At 58.3% G+C, this 20,398-nt stretch overlaps 1 protein-coding gene across 6 annotated transcripts in view; it reads left to right on the forward strand.

Annotated features, from left to right (window-relative positions):
• The window catches only part of TRAF3 (TNF receptor associated factor 3), a 102,889-nt gene extending 84,587 nt beyond the window's left edge, over window positions 1-18,302 (forward strand). For all 6 annotated transcript variants that reach the window (XM_080669062.1, XM_080669063.1, XM_080669065.1 and 3 more), the window contains exons 6-11: window positions 3,397-3,477; window positions 6,019-6,093; window positions 7,830-7,922; window positions 11,489-11,629; window positions 16,035-16,209; window positions 16,931-18,302. In XM_080669062.1, the coding sequence (XP_080525188.1) occupies window positions 3,397-3,477; window positions 6,019-6,093; window positions 7,830-7,922; window positions 11,489-11,629; window positions 16,035-16,209; window positions 16,931-17,502 (1,137 nt within the window). In that variant the 3' untranslated portion in view covers window positions 17,503-18,302. The remainder of the gene's footprint in view (window positions 1-3,396; window positions 3,478-6,018; window positions 6,094-7,829; window positions 7,923-11,488; window positions 11,630-16,034; window positions 16,210-16,930) is intronic.
• The last annotated feature ends 2,096 nt before the right edge of the window (window positions 18,303-20,398 follow it).

Genomic DNA, 20,398 nt, shown 5'->3' on the forward strand with positions numbered 1-20,398 from the left:
GATCTGGGTCTTAAATTTGTCAGCGGCAAACAGGTGCAGAGGCAAACGGTGAGCGGCACAGAAAGATAGTTAGCAAGTTTGGGGCCTGAGTTGTGTCAAGAAAGACTCTTGGAAATCTCGCTGCGCTCTACTGATCAACTGTTTTAATGATGCAGACGTGCCAGAGTATGTCAAGGCATGTGCTTCCATCTGCCAGGGCCTGTAACTCGCGGTCCCCACTCGTGCACAGGAACTCGACCCGAGCCAGGCCGGTGCACTCGCTTCCTCGCACACCTGTCCCCTGCTGGCGTGGCTCGATTCCTGTCTTGCTCACTTAGCCTCACCCTCCCAGGCCTGGTGTGTGAGTCCCCACGCCTGTGCTGCTAAGACGCAGACCGTTACTTCTCGTGGGAATCTCTCTCCTGTGTTTGAGCCGGTATCGATGTTACATCAGCGGGGCTGCAAGTAGCATGATTTTACATTTAGTCTAGAAATGCTCGAATATCGGTCGGTTGTGTGCATTTGTGAGAAGTCAGAATTACAGAGCTCTCATTTCACCGGAGAATGTGCGTTGTAATGGGAGGGTTTTAGGCACAGCCACATTGGAACACGAGTTGGCGAAACATTCCTGTCCTCAGTGAATGACCCGCTCCGCTCCTCGCGGGAGGGGAGGCTGCCGTGCACCACCAGGCCCGTGGCCGCGCAGAGCCAGCGCTGTGGGAGCCAGGAAACCGCCCAAACGCCCACCCGCTGGCTGGTGGCCCCGGGGACACTTGTGTGACGGTGTCCTTACACACCTGTGCGAGGTGAGGCCTGCACCGTATGCAGTGCACGGATTAGCCTGGGAAGCCTGGCGTGGCCCAGGTCACAGACGGCTCCTAGGGTAGAATTCTGTTTTGATAAACTTCAGAAGCAATCAAAACAAAACAGTGTCTTGTCTGGCTCAAATACGCACGTAAGGAAACTTTCTGAGCAAAGGGCGTAGCAGCAGAGGTCAGAGGTTTGGGTAGTGACGGTGGGGGAGGCGGTGAGACTGGACAGGAGCATGCGGACAGGTGAGGCCAGGGCCGGTTCTGCTACAGCTCAGGTGTGTCACAGCTGCCCTGTGTGCGTGTCGAAGTCCCACTTACTCTTACAGGCTGATTTCATCGGTGTGCTGAGTTCTTGCACCAACAGATGAGCAGCTTTTTAAATGTTTTTGTATTGATCTCAGAGAACAAGGGAGAGGGAGAGAGATTCTAGTAGAAACATCAATGATGAGAGAGAATCATTGCTGGCTGCCTCCTGCACGCCCCACACTGGGGATTGAGCCTGCCACCCAGGCATTGCCCTGACCGGTAATCGCACTGTGACCTCCTGGTTCATAGGTCGACGCTCATCCACTAAGCCAGGCCCACCAGGCGATAAGCAGCTTTTTAATGGGTGTGTTCTGGCTGCCGTAACAAGGGGTCACAGCGTTGGGTGTTTTAAAACAACCGAAGTTTATTCTCCAACAGTCCTGGAGCTAGAAATCCAGAACCAAGGATGGGCAGGCTGTGCTTCCTCCCAAGGCTCCGGGGAAGAGCCCTCCCCCGCCCCAGCCTGGGCGCTCCTGAGTGCAGCCCACAGCCACATGGCGGGGGTCTGGCCCGCGTTCCCGTGGCCATCTTCCTGCCGCGTGTCCTCTCCTCGTGTGAGGACCCTCCCTGATCCAGTGAGGCCTCGTCTTAACCTTACATCCACGTAGACCCTATTCCCAAGTGAGCCCACATTCTGAGGTTCGGGGTGGACAGGAACGGGGAGGGCTCACTGCCACGGGCGAAAGCCAAGGAAAGGTAAGGCACAGGGACGTGAGCGGCCCGCGTAAAAACCTGCTTAGCCACGCCTGTGAGAGAAGCCAGGCGGGTCGCTCCATCTGGCTGTCACTGTGGGGTTTGGGAAGTTGGATGGGACGGACGAGGCAGGTGCTCGCCCACGCGGTAACGGTGTGTGCAGGGCTAGAGGGGGGCCGGTGGCCATCTCTCCCAGAGTCCCACTGAAAGAGCCTCTGCCGCTGATACCCAGCACAGCCTGTTTCCTGACATCCGTCCTAGGCACCGCACCGCGCACAGATCTGCAGAGACGCACGTGCAGAGGCACTGACTGCCTGGCCCCGCAGCCCGGACACTGCTCCCACCCGCTTCTCCCTCAGGGCGCCCCTCCTGCCCCCCCCCCCCCACTCCCTTGCATCCCTAGCGGTCCTCCTGGTCCTCCTCTGGGCTGGCCTGTGCATGAGGTTGGGCTGGGCAGGTTGGGGAGGAGGCGGAGCATTGCCTGGTGAGCTCTGAGGCCCAGGCCTGGCCCCTCCCTCACAGCGCCAGCCACCCCGCCTTTCCAGGTGAGGCCCTCGGAGGGAGGGCGAGGCGGCACCTGTCCAGGTTTCTCACTGAAGACCTGGCCCTGGGCACGCCGGATGCTGCACACAGGCAGGCAGGACGGGAAGCCAAAGCCAGTGCCCCGGGGCGGCCTGCGGTCGAGCGCCCTCCGGTGAGCTCCGAGCAGTGTGGACTTGCCCCCGGGACCTCGGGACCTGGCCCAGCAGCAGGTCACCGCTGTGCCGAAGGTCACCGCTGGCCTCAGGCCCCTAGAGACGGGCCTCAGATCCACGCGAGAAGGCGCAGTGTGGGGCCTGGCTCCAGGCCTCGGGAGGGGGGCATCCCCACTCCCTCACCCACATGGGCCACCGTGTCCTCTGCTCCCACACCTGCCCAGTCAGACCCAGGCGCCTGGCCAGGCTCCCCCCACTCAGCTCAGCAGCCTGGCTGGGGAGGCCGGCGGGAAGCTGGGACCCGGAGGAGCTGGGGGTGTCCCGGGGCCTGGCCTCCTGGGCCGTGCTGCGCGCGGTTCCCCCTTCCCCTCCGCCTGCTCTCGCCTGTCACCTGTGCTCCGTTGCTCTTGCCCTTCCTTCGCTCACGGACCGGTGCATGGGTGCCTGCGGCATCGAGCTGATCAGTCCCCGTCACTCAGGCCCCTGCACTTGAAATTGGTGCCATCCAGAGAAGGGCTCAAGCAGAATTTACCCATCTTTTCCAGGCACTAAAGATTATCTCAGTACGATTTCAGGGCAGTGATTGAAGTGCCCAGGAGGTCTGGCTGTTCCAGGCATTTGAGAAGCATCATTTCCAGACCCCAAACTGAGAGGCCAGACAAATCCTGTCCTCCCGACAGCCCGCCCTCGCCCGCCCTCCCGCTGCGGGCACAGGCACCCCACTAAAAGCACACGCTGCGCCCACGAGGGCTGTAGCTCGGGAGGGGTGACTGGGCTCCTGCGATGCCGTCTCTTCCAGCACTGTCAGTGTGAGGGCTTACCCGGACGTCGAGTGCCTCCTGTGGGTCCGCGTGGGGGCTGGGACGATCCGTACGTTTCAAAGCTGACGACACCTTCCCTTTCTCCTGCAGAAACACGAAGACACTGACTGTCCCTGCGTAGTGGTGTCCTGCCCGCACAAGTGCAGGGTCCAGACCCTCCTGAGGAGCGAGGTAAGGGCGCCGCTGGCCTGGCCCAGGGTCTGTGAGGACAGCGAGCCATAGACGCCCCTCCCCTTACTCAGGAGGCCCTAGGGTTTGCAGATCACAATGGAAAACCTCCCGCTTCTCTTGGGAGTCCGGGTTCAGAAGCAAGCGATTGAAGGCCGCAGTCAGTGCAGGACGAAGTGTTGTTAAGAACAGAGAAAATGGGACTGCTTCCAATGCAAGCAAAGGAGACACCATTTTTAAAAGAAGCTGTTTTTAAATCAGTAAAACAGGAATTACTGTCGTATTATCTCAAGAAAATGGATTCGTTCAGAGATGCTGCCGAGCCACTGGCCACGCAGGCTGTGCTCGGTTGGCGTGGGAAGTGAGTGCACCGGCCAGCGGCTGCGTTTTAGGGGCCCCTGGGAAGGCACCTTCCCCAGCTATACCCAGATGGAAAACTCCAAGGATTCTTCATGCCTTTGCATCCGATCCTGACCTGGAGCCCCTTTGGGTGCCCTTTGGGGTACCATTGAGGCTCCCATGGGCTCCGTGTGTCCCCTTAGTCCTGGGAGCTCTGCTCTGAGAAGTCCCTCAGCCTTCTTGGCCACCTGGAATTTTACCACTGGATACAGTGTGGGGAGCACCCCTCATGTCCCCACTGAGCGGGAGACGTGGGGTGCAGGGAGGACCCCAAAAGCCGCTCTCACTCAAGGTGCATCCTGCACAAGCAGACTGCGGGGCAAAGGCAGGGTCTTGCCTGGTGGCCGGTCCCTGGCCCTGAACGTGCCTCTCCGAGTAGCGGGGAAACACACATGGATTATTTCCGCAACCGGAGAGCTGCTCTGTTAAAGCGAACGTACGCAGAGTCTGTGTTGTTGAAATAATTTCAGGGTTTTATACACTCCGCTAAATTTTTACTCACTCAGGGCTATCTGAATTAGGGACGAATGCTGCCTCCATTTTGCCTGAGTTATTTTTATTTCAAAAACCTTTAAACCGGCATTTATCTTGAGTTTCTGGTGAAAGGTGTTATTGGCGTATAGATTATTCTTGCCTCTATTCCAAAGTGCCTGCAAATTCTGTAAGGCTTTGAGAGGGACGGTGGTAAAGCCAATTTAGGAAAAGTGTGGCCCTGACTTTATGGCGGCGCCTGACAGTCGCGTGAGACTCGCTGCTCCCTGATCCCAACAGCACAGCCAGCTGCCGGGAAAGCACCTTCTAAACTTTAAGTTGCTCAGGCTGCGCCTCTGCCGGCCCCTGGGATGGACCTTCTAGGCCAGGCGTCCTCAAACTACGGCCCGCGGGCCACATGCAGCCCGCCGAGGACATTGATCCGGCCCGCCGGGGGCCGCTGCCTGTCCTGCTTAGCAGCCGACGCGTCCCGGGCCCGCAGTGCGCATAGGAATTTGTTCATAGTTGTTTTTTTAAACTATAGTCCGGCCCTCCCACGGTCTGAGGGACAGTGAACTGGCCCCCCGTTTAAAAAGTTTGAGGACCCCTGCCTAGGCGCTCCCTCGGGTGCAGGCCTGACTCCAGGCTGCGGTCAGAGGAGCCTCAGATGTGCTGGGCCGCCCGCCTGTCACGCTCAGAGACCTGCAAAGGTTGCCATTGGCCGGTCTGGTCCCTCGGGCCACCCCCTTGGTGCTGGCCCTCCTCGCAGCAGTCGCAACAGCGCCAGAGAGCAGTCCTGTGGCCACTTTCCTCTCTGCCCCAAGTGCTGACCTACAGGGAGGGGCCTGCTTTGTCCTGCAGACCAATGGCCCTGCCAGAGTGACACCCACGGGCGCTGGGGGTGCGGCCCTGGCCCACGACAGACACGTCCTGATTGTTCCTATAAAGGTCTATCCCCGGAGTTTCCTGATGAGAATGTATTTGTTCAGTAAAAGGAGAAGCTGTGCTTACATTGCGTCAGCCCAGCGCCCAGCACTTTCTGCCTCCTGAGGGGGTGTCACAGGTGTAGGTGGTTAGTATGGACGAGTTGCCGACCTGCAGCTTCATGCATCATCCCCTCCCCGGTCCTCTAATCCCCGTCAGCAAGAGGTGACAGTTCAGACTCCTGTTAGCACGGTCGCAGCGGCCTTAGAGACGGCAGAGCACGCCCCGCGCAGGGCGAGTCAGGGAAGGGACGGGCAGCCCGCGGCCGTCCTGAGCTCGCTTGGGAAGTGTATTTGTGTGCTGTATATGAGGTGTGTGGCCCAGTTGCATCCCGGATGCTTTCCTGTGTTTCATGCAATTTTTCGTTTACAGTCTTTAAATGTGCATTTCAGTTTACGTTTCTTCCTTTCTTATCTCTGGCACTGCAGACGGCAGGTCACGTTTCGAACAATCCTAACGAAAACTCGAGTTTAAGCAACGCAACGTATTTCCGTATATTGGTGTATCTGTGTACACACATGACAATACTGTGAATTCACTGCCGAGGAGTCTGGGAGCCGGTGACGGGACGCACCTGCGGCTGTAATCGCCGTCCGTGACGGTGCAGCCTGGGTGCTCCTGTGCCTTTAACCTGTTTGAACATTTTCATGCGAACGTTCGTGCCACAACTCACGTCTCTTTCCGTTGCAGTTGAGTGCCCACTTGTCAGAGTGTGTCAATGCCCCCAGCACCTGTAGTTTTAAGCGCTATGGCTGCGTTTTTCAGGTCAGTATCCGACATCTGTCCTTCCCAGTCGCTGACATTCTGCCGTGGGAGCAAGTTATTACATTAACGTTTTAACGTGCCACTTCTGGGCTTGGAGTCTTTGCGTGGAACCGAATCACCCTGATGCACGGGTGACGGTGGGGTTTTGAGAGTTAAGGTCGACACCTGTGCCAAGAGGAAGTCAGGCTGTTCCCGTCTGAAACCAGCTAGTGAGTAGGTCGCACAGGCCTGATGGCGGGTGGGGTTTGCAGCTAGACGGTTATGGCGCTGTTGGCAGCAATGCATATGAGTAAGTATGCAGCCGGCTGGTGTGAGCAGTGTGCGCACCGGTGCACTGTGGTATGGGTCACACACGTGTATCCATAAATGCATTTTGCATATGAGTCACACTTCCTGGGACAGCAGCGTGGAGAGGACGTCTCCGTCATTGCCACACGTGTGCTGTGACAAACTTGTTTCTGACTTTTTATTTTTTCAAGTATATATATATATATAATATATATAAATATATATATATTTAAATATATTTTTATTGATTTCAGAGAGGAAGGGCAAAGGAGAGAGAAACATCAGTGATGAGAGAGAATCATTGATCAGCTGCCTCCTGTACGCCCCTCACTGGGGATCAAGCCTGCAATGTGGGCATGTGCCCTGACCTGGAATTGAACATGACCTCCTGGTTCATAGGTTGGTGCTCAACCACTGAGCCACACTGGCCCGGCTATTTATTTTTTTAACACCTCTGAGATTGCTAGTGAATTTGAACTGAGTTTCTATTTAAATGTATATCTTAATATTAAAACTATGAAAAGACAGTTTCTATTACTATTGAAGTATTTTATATTTAACTTTATGTATGAGCCACTCATCGTTATAAAGTTAGTACCGAGACATTGGTGTCCTAGTATTTTCTCAGCAAATGAAGCCTGGAGCATGAAGAAGACTGTAGCTTCTCTCTGCCCCAGTCTCCTGGGGACGGAGCCTCGCACTGTGATGTCATGTGTAGTACCTTTCATTCTGTGTCTGTGTATGTATATGTTGACATATAGCAACACTTATGTCAACATATACATAGGAATATTCTCTGTACAGAGTATATGTTTTGGAGATCATTAAATGCTTCCTGTGGCTTCTTAATTTTCCAGTATCAAAACAAATTATATTTTCATGCCAATTATTTCCTTAAATATGGAAGTACTACTTGCTGTGCTTGTTACTGAGATGGTCTGCATCTTATGTACTCTGTAGATGGTTTATTTTATGTTTACATGTAACTTCCTAAGTAGCCTTAGAACAGCGAGCAGTACATTTCCCAATGCAGTGAATGTCACTGATAAGTTAGTGTTTTGGTGAATTAGAACCCTAGTCTGATTACATGTTCACTAGATTACTGTATCAGTATCTAGCTGTAACCAAAGCTGTCCAAACCCATTTATATTTTAATGGAAGAATTTCTAAAGGAAGGAAAATGATATGCCTGAAATTCAATTTCTCGATGTTATAAGTATGAAACGGCCGAGAAGGCGCACTCGGTGAGAGCAGCTTAGGAGTGAAGCCGTGAGCCTGAGACCCCTGTACAACCACAGAGCCGCCTCCCGGGCGCCCGCTAGCCGTGGAGCGGGCCGGTGGGCACGGGAATCAGTCACATCCAGGAGCCGGCTCCCCTTCCCGTTCAGGCCGTCTCGAGGCTTTGCGCACGCCTGTGACGAGGCTAATGCCTGCCCTTTGCTCTGCAGGGGACGAACCAGCAGATCAAGGCCCACGAGGCCAGCTCCGCGGTGCAGCATGTGAACCTGCTGAAGGAGTGGAGCAGCTCCCTGGAGAAGAAGGTAGGACACCCACGTGCTGCTGCCCTCTCCGTGGTGTCTTATAGTGATTAACGGTTTGAGGATAAAAGAAACAGCACCAAGAGATGGTCAAGGAAATTCTCCTGTCTTTTATAAATGAAGGTGTTTGCATTTGTTCTTTTTTTATTATTATTGCAAGCACATGTGCCGTGCTTTTTAAAAATCATGTGTGGTTATCTTAGCACTAGAGGCCCGACGCACGAAGATTCGTGCAAGAATGGGCCTTCCTTCCTCTGGCTGCTGGCACCGCCTTCGCTCTGGCCCAGAGCCGCCTTTCCGCCTTCCCCCGCTGCCCAGAGGCCCAGAGCAGCTTGGGTGGTGCAGAATGCCTGCGTTCCACCCCACCCCTGGCCGCTCAGCGCCCACGTATGCAAATTAATCCACCATCTTTGTTGGGTTGATTTGCATACTCACTCCTGATTGGCTGGTGGGTGTCACAAAGGTATGGTCAACTTGCATCTTTCTCTTTTATTAGTGTAGATCGCTCTGAACAGGGACTGCCACACATGCAGACCTTCCTCTCCTGTAAATGAAGTCAAATTGGGTGCCGGGCTTGTTCCTTCCCACGTTGGCTATGGCTGCAGCCAGGTGGAGCAGCTGGGACATCATGGGCTGCACAGCTCACATCCTACCCTCTGGCCCTTAGAGAACAGGTGCCAGCCCCCAACCGGGAAGGCATCTCCATGTCACAGGTGCTCCACTGACTTCTCAAGCAGCACCGTGGGAGCTGGGGCACCAAGCAGGCCCCCTCCCCAGAGGGACTCACTCGCCCTGCTGCCCTTCAAGGGACTGGTTGTGGGCTGGGCTGTTAGCAGCCCCTTCCTGGGGAGCTGGCTCATGGCGTGCTGCTCCGCAGGCCTTCTTTTCTGAGGAGAGGGAGAGAACCTCTGAGAGTAGATGGAGTTGTCCTAGGATCACTCGCTGCGGGTTACTTACAAAGTGAAAACGGGGCGCCCAGCACACTCGCATGGAGAGCACAGCGGAGGCCCTGAGTGGGCCGAGCAGCCGGGTCAGCCTTGTCTGTGAGGATCTGACTGCCTGTTCAGTTAAAGCCAGGCAATTTAAATATTCATGTACTTGAAATAAAGCAGTGTTTCAGAATAGATGCTCAAGCTGGAGATGCACACGCACACGGAGCAGAAGGTGGCCGTTGGATGTGAACATCGTGAGTCACGTGTGGTGTCCTATCAGCGGTGGTGTCTATGCTCTGTTCTCAGTGGTTTTTCTAGAAGTCTTTTTGAAGACTACTCTGTTTCTGTCTTTTTAAAAATCATGGTCTTGCCCTGGCCGGTTTTGCTCAGTGGATAGTGTCAACTCGGGCGCGATGCCGGCCAAGGGCATGTACCTCGGTTGCAGGCTCCTCCTGCCCGGGCTCTGATCGGGGTGCGTGCAGGAGGCAGCCAATGGATGTCGATGTTTCTCTGTGCCTTTCCTTGTCTCTTCCACTCTCTAAAACGTCAACGGGAAAACACCTTTAGGTGAGGAATTAAAAAAACCCCACTATAGGCATAGATTTCAGGGCTTTAGTCTCTCCGATTCTCATTTATTTAAAAGGTACTCTCGCTCACTAGGATGAATTGGCTTATCCAGCTGCACGAGTTACGTAGCTGTCTGCCCGTCTGGGGTGGTGGCTGTCCAGAGCCACCGTCACAGAGGCTCCGCGGCCCAGGCGGCTCGGGCACCCTGTTGGGCGTCTGGAGGCCCAGCCATCAGTGCGGTCTCCCCCACAGGGAAGGGCCTCCGCACAGGACGGATGCGCAGCCACAGCAGCGTGGCCACACCCGCGCCTGGGTGTGGGGCTGCAGGCGACTGGAGCAGCGGCTCTTGGGTGCTGCTCCAGGGTCTGTCCCCCCTGTCCGTCCAAGGGGCCCGCCCAGCCCCCACGCTCCCTCCCCTGCCTCCCGCTCTCCCCGGCGGGCAGACACCGCCTTGCTCTTCACTGGGCCCAAAGCAGAGCTGGCCCAAATGGAGGTAACGTGTCCTTCCTTACGGGCCCTCCTCCTGGCGCAGGTCATTCCGGGAGCCTCAGGCCGTGCTCCTGCGGGGAAGTGGAATGTGGGTCGCTTCGGAGAGACTGGCCTCCCCTTCGTGTCTAACTATAGGCGATGCCCTGTGAAGTCAGGGTAAAGGCACCCTCACACCTTCCATTTCACAGGCTCTCCCCAGGGGCCGCAGCTGCTCCCAGCACAGGCCGGGCAGACCTCCGGGGGGCATGCTCGGGAGGGCGGGAGGGCGGGGCGGGCTGGCGGTGGAAGGGGGTCTGCGGGCGGGGCGGGCGCTCCGAGGAAACCTGCGGAGGAGAGAAGCTTCTGGCAGGGCAGCCCCGCAACTGGGGGCGCCCCGGGGCGGATGTGCTGCGGAGAAGCCCGTGGTTCCGGGACTGGGCGATGTTTGCCGGGCGCTGGCCTCGCGGGGCGCGTGTCTGTCAGAGTCCGGGGCTGTGCCCGCCCGACAGCGGGACTGAGGGCTGCCCTCGGGCACGTGGGGCGGCGCGGGGCCACGTGAGGGTCACAGGTAGGCGGCTCGGGGCCACGTGAGGGCGCGGGGGCCACCGTAGGGGGGGTCACAGGTGGGCACGTGTGGGCGGCGTGGGCCCTGGAGGCGCCATGTTTCAGAGGCAGTCATGGCGCTGAGCGAAGCCGCAGGGGACGTTGCAGGTCTGTTCTCCACGGTGAGCACGTGTGTTCCGAGTGAGGCCACGGCACGTCCAGAGGCGCTGCCGCCGAGCAGCTGGGCGGGGGGAGGATGGCCGCCTCCGGTGGTCACTGGGCGGGGACTCGGCCGGACCGGCTCATCTCCTGGGCCGTCCGCGCACTGCCCTTCCCCGGTCCTCGGTGCGGGGCACCCCACCGTCCGGGGCGCTGCGGGCGGAGCCGGCTGTGGCTTGTGGCGCCTTTCAAGGGCCGGCTGCCCGCGTGAGGAAGCCGTGAAGGCCTCACCGGGGGCTCGGGGCCCGGGCGCGGTGGCCCTCGGGAGCTAGTGTTTCCCCAGGAAGGGCTTTCACCGAAGGCGAGGCGGCCTGGCCCTGCGGGGGGACGCACGTGCCGTTTTCCCGCCCTCACCGGGCTTCCTGGTTGGGGAGGGAGAGCTTTTCGAAGCGCAGGGAGTGGCCCCGTGGTGGGTGGGCCTACGTTACTTAAAGCACAATGGAGGGAGGGGAATGCCGTGAGGAGAAGTGGGCTCTGTGATGCCTGCTCGAGGTGTGCACTCGCGCGCATGACAAGTGGGTGCATGTAAGAATGCGCCTCCCGGCCAGAGCTGGCAAGCCTCCCTGTAAGAGATTCATTAATTTTCAGCAGAACCTTTAGAGAGCGTCCCCTTCATTCTGAAACGCGCCGGCTGCACGTCGCTCCCGTGCAAATCCTGGGGGAGGCGCTGGAGGGGGCGGGGCGGGGCCCTGCGCCAGCGCCGGGATCTCCTCTGCCCTGGGGAGGGATGTTTCCTCGGAATTCCTTCCAGTGAGCTCAGCACACCTGCATTGTGAAAGCTGAATTGTTGTGAATATTAAATCGCATTTTGTTCGCTTAATGGGAGCATTCCTTTTTCAGGTTTCCTTGCTGCAGAACGAAAGTGTGGAGAAAAACAAGAGCATACAAAGCTTACACAATCAGATATGCAGCTTTGAAATTGAAATCGAGAGACAGAAGGAGATGCTGCGAAATAATGAATCCAAAATACTGCACTTACAGGTAAGAGGCGTCACCTGGCTGGGTGGAGGGTGGAGGGTGGAGAGTGGGTCCCAGGACAGGTCTGAGCGAGCCCTGCAGGCGGAGGCAGCGTCCCCTTGCTCCTGGCCCAGCAGCCCAGCCAGGCTCCTCCCTCCTCTCCGGAGAGCGAACACCATCCCTCTCTGTGCCTTTGACCCGCTGTGGGTGCAACAAGCCCGTGATTTAAAAGTTAGTTCTTTCATTATGGAGGATTTCGTGTTCATCAGTGGTTAGGTATAAAGTTCCACTTCCCACAGTGAAGGGAAGGCAAACTCTCTTGTTCCGAATTTCCCAGTGATTCCCAGACTCCCCTTGGGTCCAGAGCAAACAGCACTGGCCCTTCGCTGCCGGGAAGAAGGCGGTCGTGTGGCTGGGCCTGGTTAGAATGATGATCCTCGCCTGCTGCCAGCTCAGGTCTCCTAGGCCCTTGTCAGGGGGTCGTCTTGGTAGCTGCTGTCTGCACAGTGCTTGCTCGGGCTGTGCGTGCGTCACAGACACCCCAGTGCACGGCCAGGTGGCTCCTCGGCTCCCGTGTTTCCTGCCTCACCTGGAAGAGACGCCCTTCAGCTCAGCACGGGTCTCGGGGAATGCCTTCGCGCCGCTTCAGTGCCGGAGGCTGGTCAGCCTGTCCTCAGGCGCTGCACAGGGATTGCTTGAGTCAGCTTTGTTCGCATTGAACTCTGTGCTTGTCCGGAGATGAGGAAACAGGCTGAAATGCTAGATTGCATCAGGAGAGATACAGGCCGTTAGTGTTTAAGCGCCAAAAAGCACTGCGTCACGTAAACCACCAGCAAGCCTCCTGCGGAAAGTCCCTGGTGTCGTTTTTTGTGTTGTTGTTTTTTAATCTTCACCCAAGGGTATTTTTAGAGAGAGTGCAAGTGGGGGTAGGTGGGAAGAGAGAGAGAAACATCAATGTGAGAGAAACACACTGATTGGTTGTCTCCCGCATGTGCCCTGACCTGGGGATCCAACCTGCAAGCTAGGTACATACCCTTGACCCGGGTATCCAACCGGAGACCCTCCTGTATACAGGCCAGTGCTCTAACCATTGACCCACCTGGCCAGGGCCCTCGCCTGCCTGGGGCGCAGGACGAGCCATTTGTGGTGAACCTGCTCTGTTTGACCTGGGCTCAGGGGCGCATGGAGAGGCTGTGGAAGTTACCGCTTGTTAACAATACCAACAGCACAGGAAAGATGGAGAGGTAGTGGGTTCACGTATAACCAAGAGTTGGAATCTGATGATGAGGTCATAGTCGCCCTCGTTGGAAACCTCCGGATTCTCTCTGCATTCACTTCCTCCTCTTTCAGTGAGAAAAGTTGGAATTTAACGTCCTTTTCTGTAGACCTTAATTGTTCCACTGTGAGTTATATTTTAAAACGTCTGTGCTTTAATAGACCCATGAGATCTGAGGAAGGCGGAAACCAGGTTGCGGGGTGGCGCGGTGCCGCGCAGTAACGAGGAGGAGAGGCTCGGCTCACTGGTGTCCTTCTCCAGAGAGAGGACCTGGGGATAGGCTGTATTTAAACGGGTTCCAGCCGGCTTGATCTCAGCTCCCCAAAGGTTCACAGGGAATCCAGCCGGGAAGTGGAGTGCAGTTGATCTCTGGCCCCGCTGGGAGGTTGCCGTGGCCAGAGGAGAGAGATTCTGTCCGTCTCAGTAGACGCGGGTCTTCTGAGCCCCGTGGGCTGCGCCCACATGTGCCTGTCAGCCAGGCGCTTCCTCTGCCGTCCCTGCAGGCCCCCCTCGAGCCGAGCCTGGCGCAGACGCGCACCTGCCCTTCCTTCCTTCCTCAGCTCAGGACCACAGCTGCCCCAAGAAGTCTGTCTTAAACACTGTGCTGCGGCCAGAAATACTTAGTGACCGGCCACTCTGTGTCCGCAGCACAGAGAAATGGGTCGTCGCCCCCACCCACCTTTCCTGATTCTGGCTCCTCCTCAGACACTTCCGGTGTCCAGCTGTCGATGCCACCTCCTCCAGGAAGCCAGGCCAACCCCCACCCTTTTCCCTGTCCCAAGCCCCGTGCATTGGGCCCCAGCCCCGGCGATGGCAGATGGCGCGTTCCGTGTGGTCTCCTTCCTGGTCTGACCCTCCAGTGGACCCTGAAGCCCCGAAGGCAGTGGCAGCGCATCTGAGCAGAGGGTTTCCATGGACGGGTGCAGTCGGACGATCAGGGATGGAAGGGAAGAGCGTGTTAGCTTAATATTTGACTTTTTAAAGAAGCTTTTCCTTAATTACAAAGACAGCCTGGGTGTGCTTTAAGGCCCACGTCCCGTTGTCAGGAGGGCTGGGGAGGACCCATGGCTCTGGCAGTGGCGGGTCTGGGACGGGCGTGGAGCAGTGCCCAGCCCGTGAGCCCCATGCACGGTCCCGGCAGGCGTGTGCAGGTGACAGGAAGGCCCAGCCGCTTGGCCCCGAAGCGCCTGTGCACGAGGAAGGAGCTGGTGCGCTGCCGGCAGGCCCCTCGCTCGGGTTGCCCACGTGGTGAGCGGCCAGTTAATCTCAGCTCCTGAATTCGTTTTTCCTGAAAGCCATCGCTGCCCTTGAGATTGATTCTCCTGGAAACACCGCCGCAGCCGGGCGGAGCCTGCTCCTCGGGAAGGAAGCCACCCGTGCTGGCTTTTCGGCGAAAGCTCGGCCTAGGCCGGCCTCTGCTTCAGGCAGCGCTGTTCGTACGGGTGACAGCCATTCAAAAGGGCGCTTCCCCTCGCTGTGTGGAGCTCCTCATACAGAGTTCGGTTGAGCCTTGTCTGTGTGCCCCTGTGCCCATGGGCGTGCCTGTGTTCCGGAGCCGGGGCCTTGCTGTCCGCCCGGGAGCTCGTTGTCCAACACCACAGTTCTGTCCTTGAGGTGACCACATGCCCACAGGCTGCTGTCCCAGGCACCTCCCCGTGGGGGCGGGGGTGCAGGAGGCTCCACGAGACATGCGTGTGGGGCGTGCCCTGGGCCAGGCTCCTGGCTCCCTCTGAGCATCACTCACCACCAGCCAATCACTGCGGGTCTCCTTTGCAGTCAGTCCCTGGGAGCCGAGCCTGTCACCTCAGCAGGGAGCGTGCATGAACTGTTACAGGCCCCGCGGGTGTGATGCTCGCTAGTGGGCAGAGGGCTGTGCCCAGAACGCAGACTCGGGAGCCAAGGAAACGCGCCCACAGCCACACGCCTTTAGAGTAAAATAAAGTGACGCCGCGTAGGAGGAGGTGTCTGTCCTTTGCGACATCATCTTTCCTTTTTAAACACCAGCCCGTACCAGGCTTTCTTGGAAAGAAGAGGAAGAGTCACTGCTTTTACCCCAGAAAAGTAAGCCGTGCTTGTTCCTTCGGGGTTAGTGACAGCCTCCCGAGGTGCTGAAACTTAGGTGTTTAAAAATAGGCTTTCAAAGGGGAAGTGAACTTGGCCCTGCCCACCTCCTCCCCCCCTAGTTTAATGGGACACAGTACCCAGCCTCCGGAGCTGTATGTCAAAAACGCAAATTGTTTTTAGAAGTGAAAACGCTTCGGGTCCCGGCCTGGGCTAGGCAGGGCATGCCGGTCCTTGGGCCGGAGTGCGGGTCTCGCTCTTCCCGTCCGTAGATGTAAACGGTCTGCGTGTCTGGGAGGAAAGGTTTTCTGAATTGTCTAACTTAAAATGGCAGAGCCCGGCCGCAGGGCTCAGTCGGTGAGCACTGACCCATGGACCAGGGGGTCACGGCTCAGTGCCCGCTCAGGGCACATGCCCAACTTATGGGCTTGATCCCCAGTGTGGGGAGTGCAGGAGGCAGCCGATCCATGACTCTCTCTCATCATGGATGTTTATCTCTCTCTCTTTCTCTCTCTTTCTCCCTTCTCCTCTAAAATCAGTAAAAATATTATTTTTTAAGTTGGCATAAAGTCAGGGCTCGCTGTCGATGGCGCGTGCAGACCAGCAGTGTGGTGGTCTGTGGCCTGGAGGGCGTGGGACGTTGAGCAGGGAGAGCGGCGGAAGCTTCCCCCCCGCCCCCCACCCCCGGCCTCCATTACCCCAGCCCTGGGCCCAGGCAGCCAGGGAGGAGGCCACATTGGCCCCTGCTGATGGCTCGAGAGCCTTTCAGGACAGGCCTTCAGACAGGGCCAGTGGTGTCACTTCAGCATCCTCAACCTGAGACCCCGCCCCCCCCGGACAGAGGGACGTGAGCCCCCTGCCCTGCCGTCGGCGGGTGAGGCCTTTCTGTGCCGAGCTCGGTCCCCTCCTCTGGGAACGTGGACCCTCGTCACTCATGTCCCCTGAGATTCACCAGAGGCCCGTGTGCAGGTGCAGGGCTGCCCTGGCCTTGAGCTGGCCGCTCCGCTCCTAACCAGCCGCTTCCGGGGGTGGCGCGGGCGTTTCCAGCGACTGCTAACTGTGTTTGCCTTTTCGATGCTTTTGGTTTGGAAGCGAGTAATCGACAGCCAAGCAGAGAAACTGAAAGAGCTCGACAAGGAGATCCGCCCCTTCCGGCAGAATTGGGAGGAAGCAGACAGCATGAAGAGCAGCGTGGAGTCCCTGCAGAACCGGGTGACGGAGCTGGAGAGCGTGGACAAAAGCTCCGGGCAGGCGGCCCGTAACACGGGTGAGCGCGGGTGGGCGGGCGGGGCAGTGACATGTCTGAGAGGGACTGGGCGGGGCACACTTCGCAGACTCCTGCAACCCTGGTAAGTGTTGTGGCTCAAACTCGAGGGGTAGGCGGTCCCCTCGGCACGCGGGGCCCGGGACGTCCCAGTTACAGGTGCAGCGTGGGCCCAGGCGGCAGGCCTGCTGAGATGCCTTTGGCTGAAAGAAGTGGGTCCCGCAGACTTGTCCCCTCCGTGCGAGGCCGGCGGGCGGATGCCAGGTGGAGGGCAAGGCCTGCCAGGCAGGCGCTCATGACGCCCCGGGAGCAGGAGGTGACGGGCAAGCGAGGCCGGGGCGAGGCCCACGTGTCCGAGCTGGCGGTTCTGGGCCTGTGACTCGGGGGCTGGATGCGTGTTCAGAGTGTGGGTGTGAAATGACTGGTGGTGAGAGGGACGGGTGAGGGTGGACGAAGCTGCACGAGGACATGAGGTGGCAGAGGAGCCGCTGGAACTCGGCACGGACGACCCCGAGCCTTGGGCTGAAAGGCAGGGCGCCCTCCCTGCCCCCAGCAGCTCCCCGTGGGTGTGGGACCCCAGCCTGTGTCGGGACAGCTGTGCGGCGTTGGTCCTCCGCCCGCCAGGGCCCTCGGCGGGTTCTCAGTGTTCATTGCAGACACTGGTGAGGGTCGGCCTCGCCCTTTCTGACCCCGCTGACCCCCTCACCCTCTGTCCGCCCGCCAGGCCTGCTGGAGTCCCAGCTGAGCCGGCATGACCAGATGCTGAGCGTCCACGACATCCGCCTGGCCGACATGGACCTGCGCTTCCAGGTGCTGGAGACGGCCAGCTACAACGGCGTGCTCATCTGGAAGATCCGAGACTACAAGCGGCGGAAGCAGGAGGCCGTCATGGGGAAGACGCTGTCCTTGTACAGCCAGCCCTTCTACACCGGCTACTTCGGCTACAAGATGTGCGCCCGGGTCTACCTGAACGGGGACGGCATGGGGAAGGGCACGCACTTGTCGCTCTTCTTCGTCATCATGCGCGGGGAGTACGACGCGCTGCTTCCCTGGCCCTTCAAGCAGAAGGTGACGCTCATGCTCATGGACCAGGGCTCCTCGCGGCGCCACTTGGGGGATGCGTTCAAGCCAGACCCCAACAGCAGCAGCTTCAAGAAGCCCACCGGGGAGATGAACATCGCCTCCGGCTGCCCGGTGTTCGTGGCACAGACTGTGCTGGAGAACGGGACGTATATCAAAGATGACACCATTTTTATTAAAGTCATAGTGGATACTTCGGATCTGCCTGACCCCTGACGGCCGCGGGGGGCGGTTTGAGCAGAAGGCAACTCCTCGGGGTTGGAACCGCTGTCTCCACCGGCGTCCTCACGCTCAGTAAGGACCTTGTGGAGCAGGAAGTGCAGGAGGCGGCTGCGGGCCGGCGGGAGGAGCAGCCCGGGGACACTTTCTATAGACTAGCAACACTTCACTGAAGAATTCTTTATCCTGCGGCGAGGAACACTGCTGTCGGAGAAGGTTCCATTTCCATTTTTAAAGATCTCATTCATTAAGGTGGAAAACATAGAGACTAAGAAAAGAAAACCACGTTTTCTTCCTGAAACTTGAACACACAAAAGACACACCCTCCACATGCACACACGCCTGGGGCTAGCTGGACATGTCAGCATGTTAAGTAAAAGAAGAGTTTATGAAATAATAATGCAGTTCTGATATATTCGTTCTAAACCTCAAGAGTGCAATCTTGTTTCAAATACAGCATATTGTCTATTTTTAAGGCCTCATCTGGTCTCTGTTTTAATAATTTGTTTGTCAGAAGACCCTGAAGTCACCTCGGTCTTTTCTGGAAGTCTCTAAATTCAGAATCATTTTTTAATTTAAAGTTCTAAGATAATGGTTACTGCAGACATTTTATTTTAAAACGTTGATAGACTTATATTTCTTGGAAGAAAATGTAAACTATCCAACACTGGTTATCACTTGTGATAGGAAAGAGAATATTCAATCTGTGTTATTTCTCGTTAGAAATGTAAACCTTCAATATCTGTCGTAGTCAATGACACTACTTCAAATTATTACGAAAGGAAATTGCTCATGGATGCTGTGCATCATTTCAGATTTATAATTGTTTTCACCCTAAAATAGGGCATTAGTTGAACTTCGGAGTTCTGAACAAAGTCCTGCAGGCTTTAAATTGTGCCCACGAGTTCCGACGGTCTCGATCGCCGACAGCGCCAGCCCTGGCGTCCAGCGCCGGGAGGGCGGGTGACGTGTGCTGAAGGCGGCCCCGCAGGTGTCCCTCCATTCTGTCATACTGCTGCGTTCTGTTCCGGCCTCCGGAAGTGACATCTTTGCGTAGAGGTGGTGGCATACTGTACCTGTGCCTTACCGTGCACGCTGCTTCCCGACCCAGGCTCTGTGTGCTCTGATTCTAGGGAGTGACCGTGCGACCAGACTCCGCGACCACTAGCTCTGTCTCACCGGCCCCAGGCAGCTCCGCACCTGCTGGGGGGAGCCAGCTCCATCTCGGCTTCTGGGGCCCCACTGCTCAGTTACCCCTGATTATCACACACCCCAAATCTTTAGGCCCAAAGGTGAGCCACCTGGTCCGGGCGCAGGCGTGGGCCCTCGAGCATTCCAGAGACCGCCGTTCTGGGGCCTGCCAGGCCGACCCCTGGCCTCCGGGACCACTGCCCGTGGGAGGGTGGCCTGGGGCCCCCGGGCCCGGCCTGCGCCCGCCCCACCGGCATTTTCTCAACTCACTGTTTACCTTCTTTCAATGGTCCAACTGTGATGAGCAGCCGAGCCCTGCCTCCCCTCCGCTATGCAGCACGCTCCACGGGTGCTAACTGACGGGTGCTACACGTGACGGGTGCTTCCCAGGCCCAACCAGCGCGACCCACCGCCTGCGTGCCGCTTATCCGAAAGCCGCCCCCTCGACCAGCCGGCGCTCAGACTGCCCGCCCGCCCGGCCCCACGGCTGCGCGGGCGGCTGGGCTGGGCCGGGGCCCGCCGTGTCTCTGGTGCTGCTGTCCGCCTGGGTGTGCCTTCGCCGGCGCCTGCTGGAAGCGCCCTCCCCTCGCACACCTGGTCGGGCGTCCGTAAGTGACCTCTTGGGTTCCGAGCACCTGCCAGGCCCCAGTTAAAACGCTCAGTCTCGTCTCCTCCCTCCCCCTCCCCCCCCCCCCAGGACGCTGTGAGGCGAGGCAGCGTCCGTGTGGGTCGTGTGTCCCCACTCGCAGAGGAGGGACTTGCTGCCTGGCCTCCGGTGGCTCCAGGTCAGGGCTTACCAGCAGGACTCCTGGGACTTGCACTTCACTAACCCATTTAGAAGAAGCAGCACCTGGTCCAGTCAAAAAGGAAAACAAAAACATCCTTTTCCCTCCTCCCCGGGATGGGCTGCCGGGAAGCACCGCCTGGTGGGGGATGTGCCCTGGGGGGGACCACGGCCCCCACCTCCAAGGAGCCCAGAGGACATGGCTGGGAAGAGGCTGTGGCATGGCAAGAGCAACAGTCATCCTGCAGCACTGGGGGTTGGGGTCTGTGGCCACTGCTGTGTGCCCATCTCCCCTGCGTATGCTGCGGGGGGGGGGGGGGGGGTAGCCGCCTGCTCCCTGCTCCTCGCAGCCCCTCCACTGTCCCAGCGACAAGTGAGGGTGTCCAGCATGCTGTGCCGGGGGCGCTTTCCCCTTCACTAAAAGCGCAGACTTCCACCCGCGGCTTTCCTGCCAGCCTCGCCCACGTGCAGGCCGCCGTCGGGGGCCCTGTGTCCCTGAGGGCCGGGCCGGGCCGGCTGGAGCCCCTGGCCTGGGCCTTTTCTGTAAGCAGGCTTTCCCGTTCCCCTTGACAGCAGAGCCTGGGACGGGAGTTCTCAGACCTGTCGGAGGAGAGCGTGGCGCTGACCTGGGACGTGAGGGGCATCGTGGGGGCATCCTGACGGCTGCTGTCAGGGCCCCAGTGCCCAGCTCCGCAGCCCCCCACGTGGGAACAGCTGGGAGCACGGGAAGCTTTTGGCCCCGCAGCTCCTTCCTAGGTCAAAGCTTTTTGACCTCGGGCTGTGGCGGGAAAGCTGCCTCCCTGCGCCGCCCCCCCTTCCGCTGCCCCGAGTTCCCATCATAGCAGAGCGAATGCCCCAAGGCTTCCCTGAACCTGTGGCCCACTTTGGGGACCCAGGGAACACCTGCTTGTCTCCAGG

This window comes from Plecotus auritus, assembly GCF_963455305.1.
Source record: "Plecotus auritus genome assembly, chromosome: 1".
Lineage (NCBI taxonomy): Eukaryota > Metazoa > Chordata > Mammalia > Chiroptera > Vespertilionidae > Plecotus > Plecotus auritus.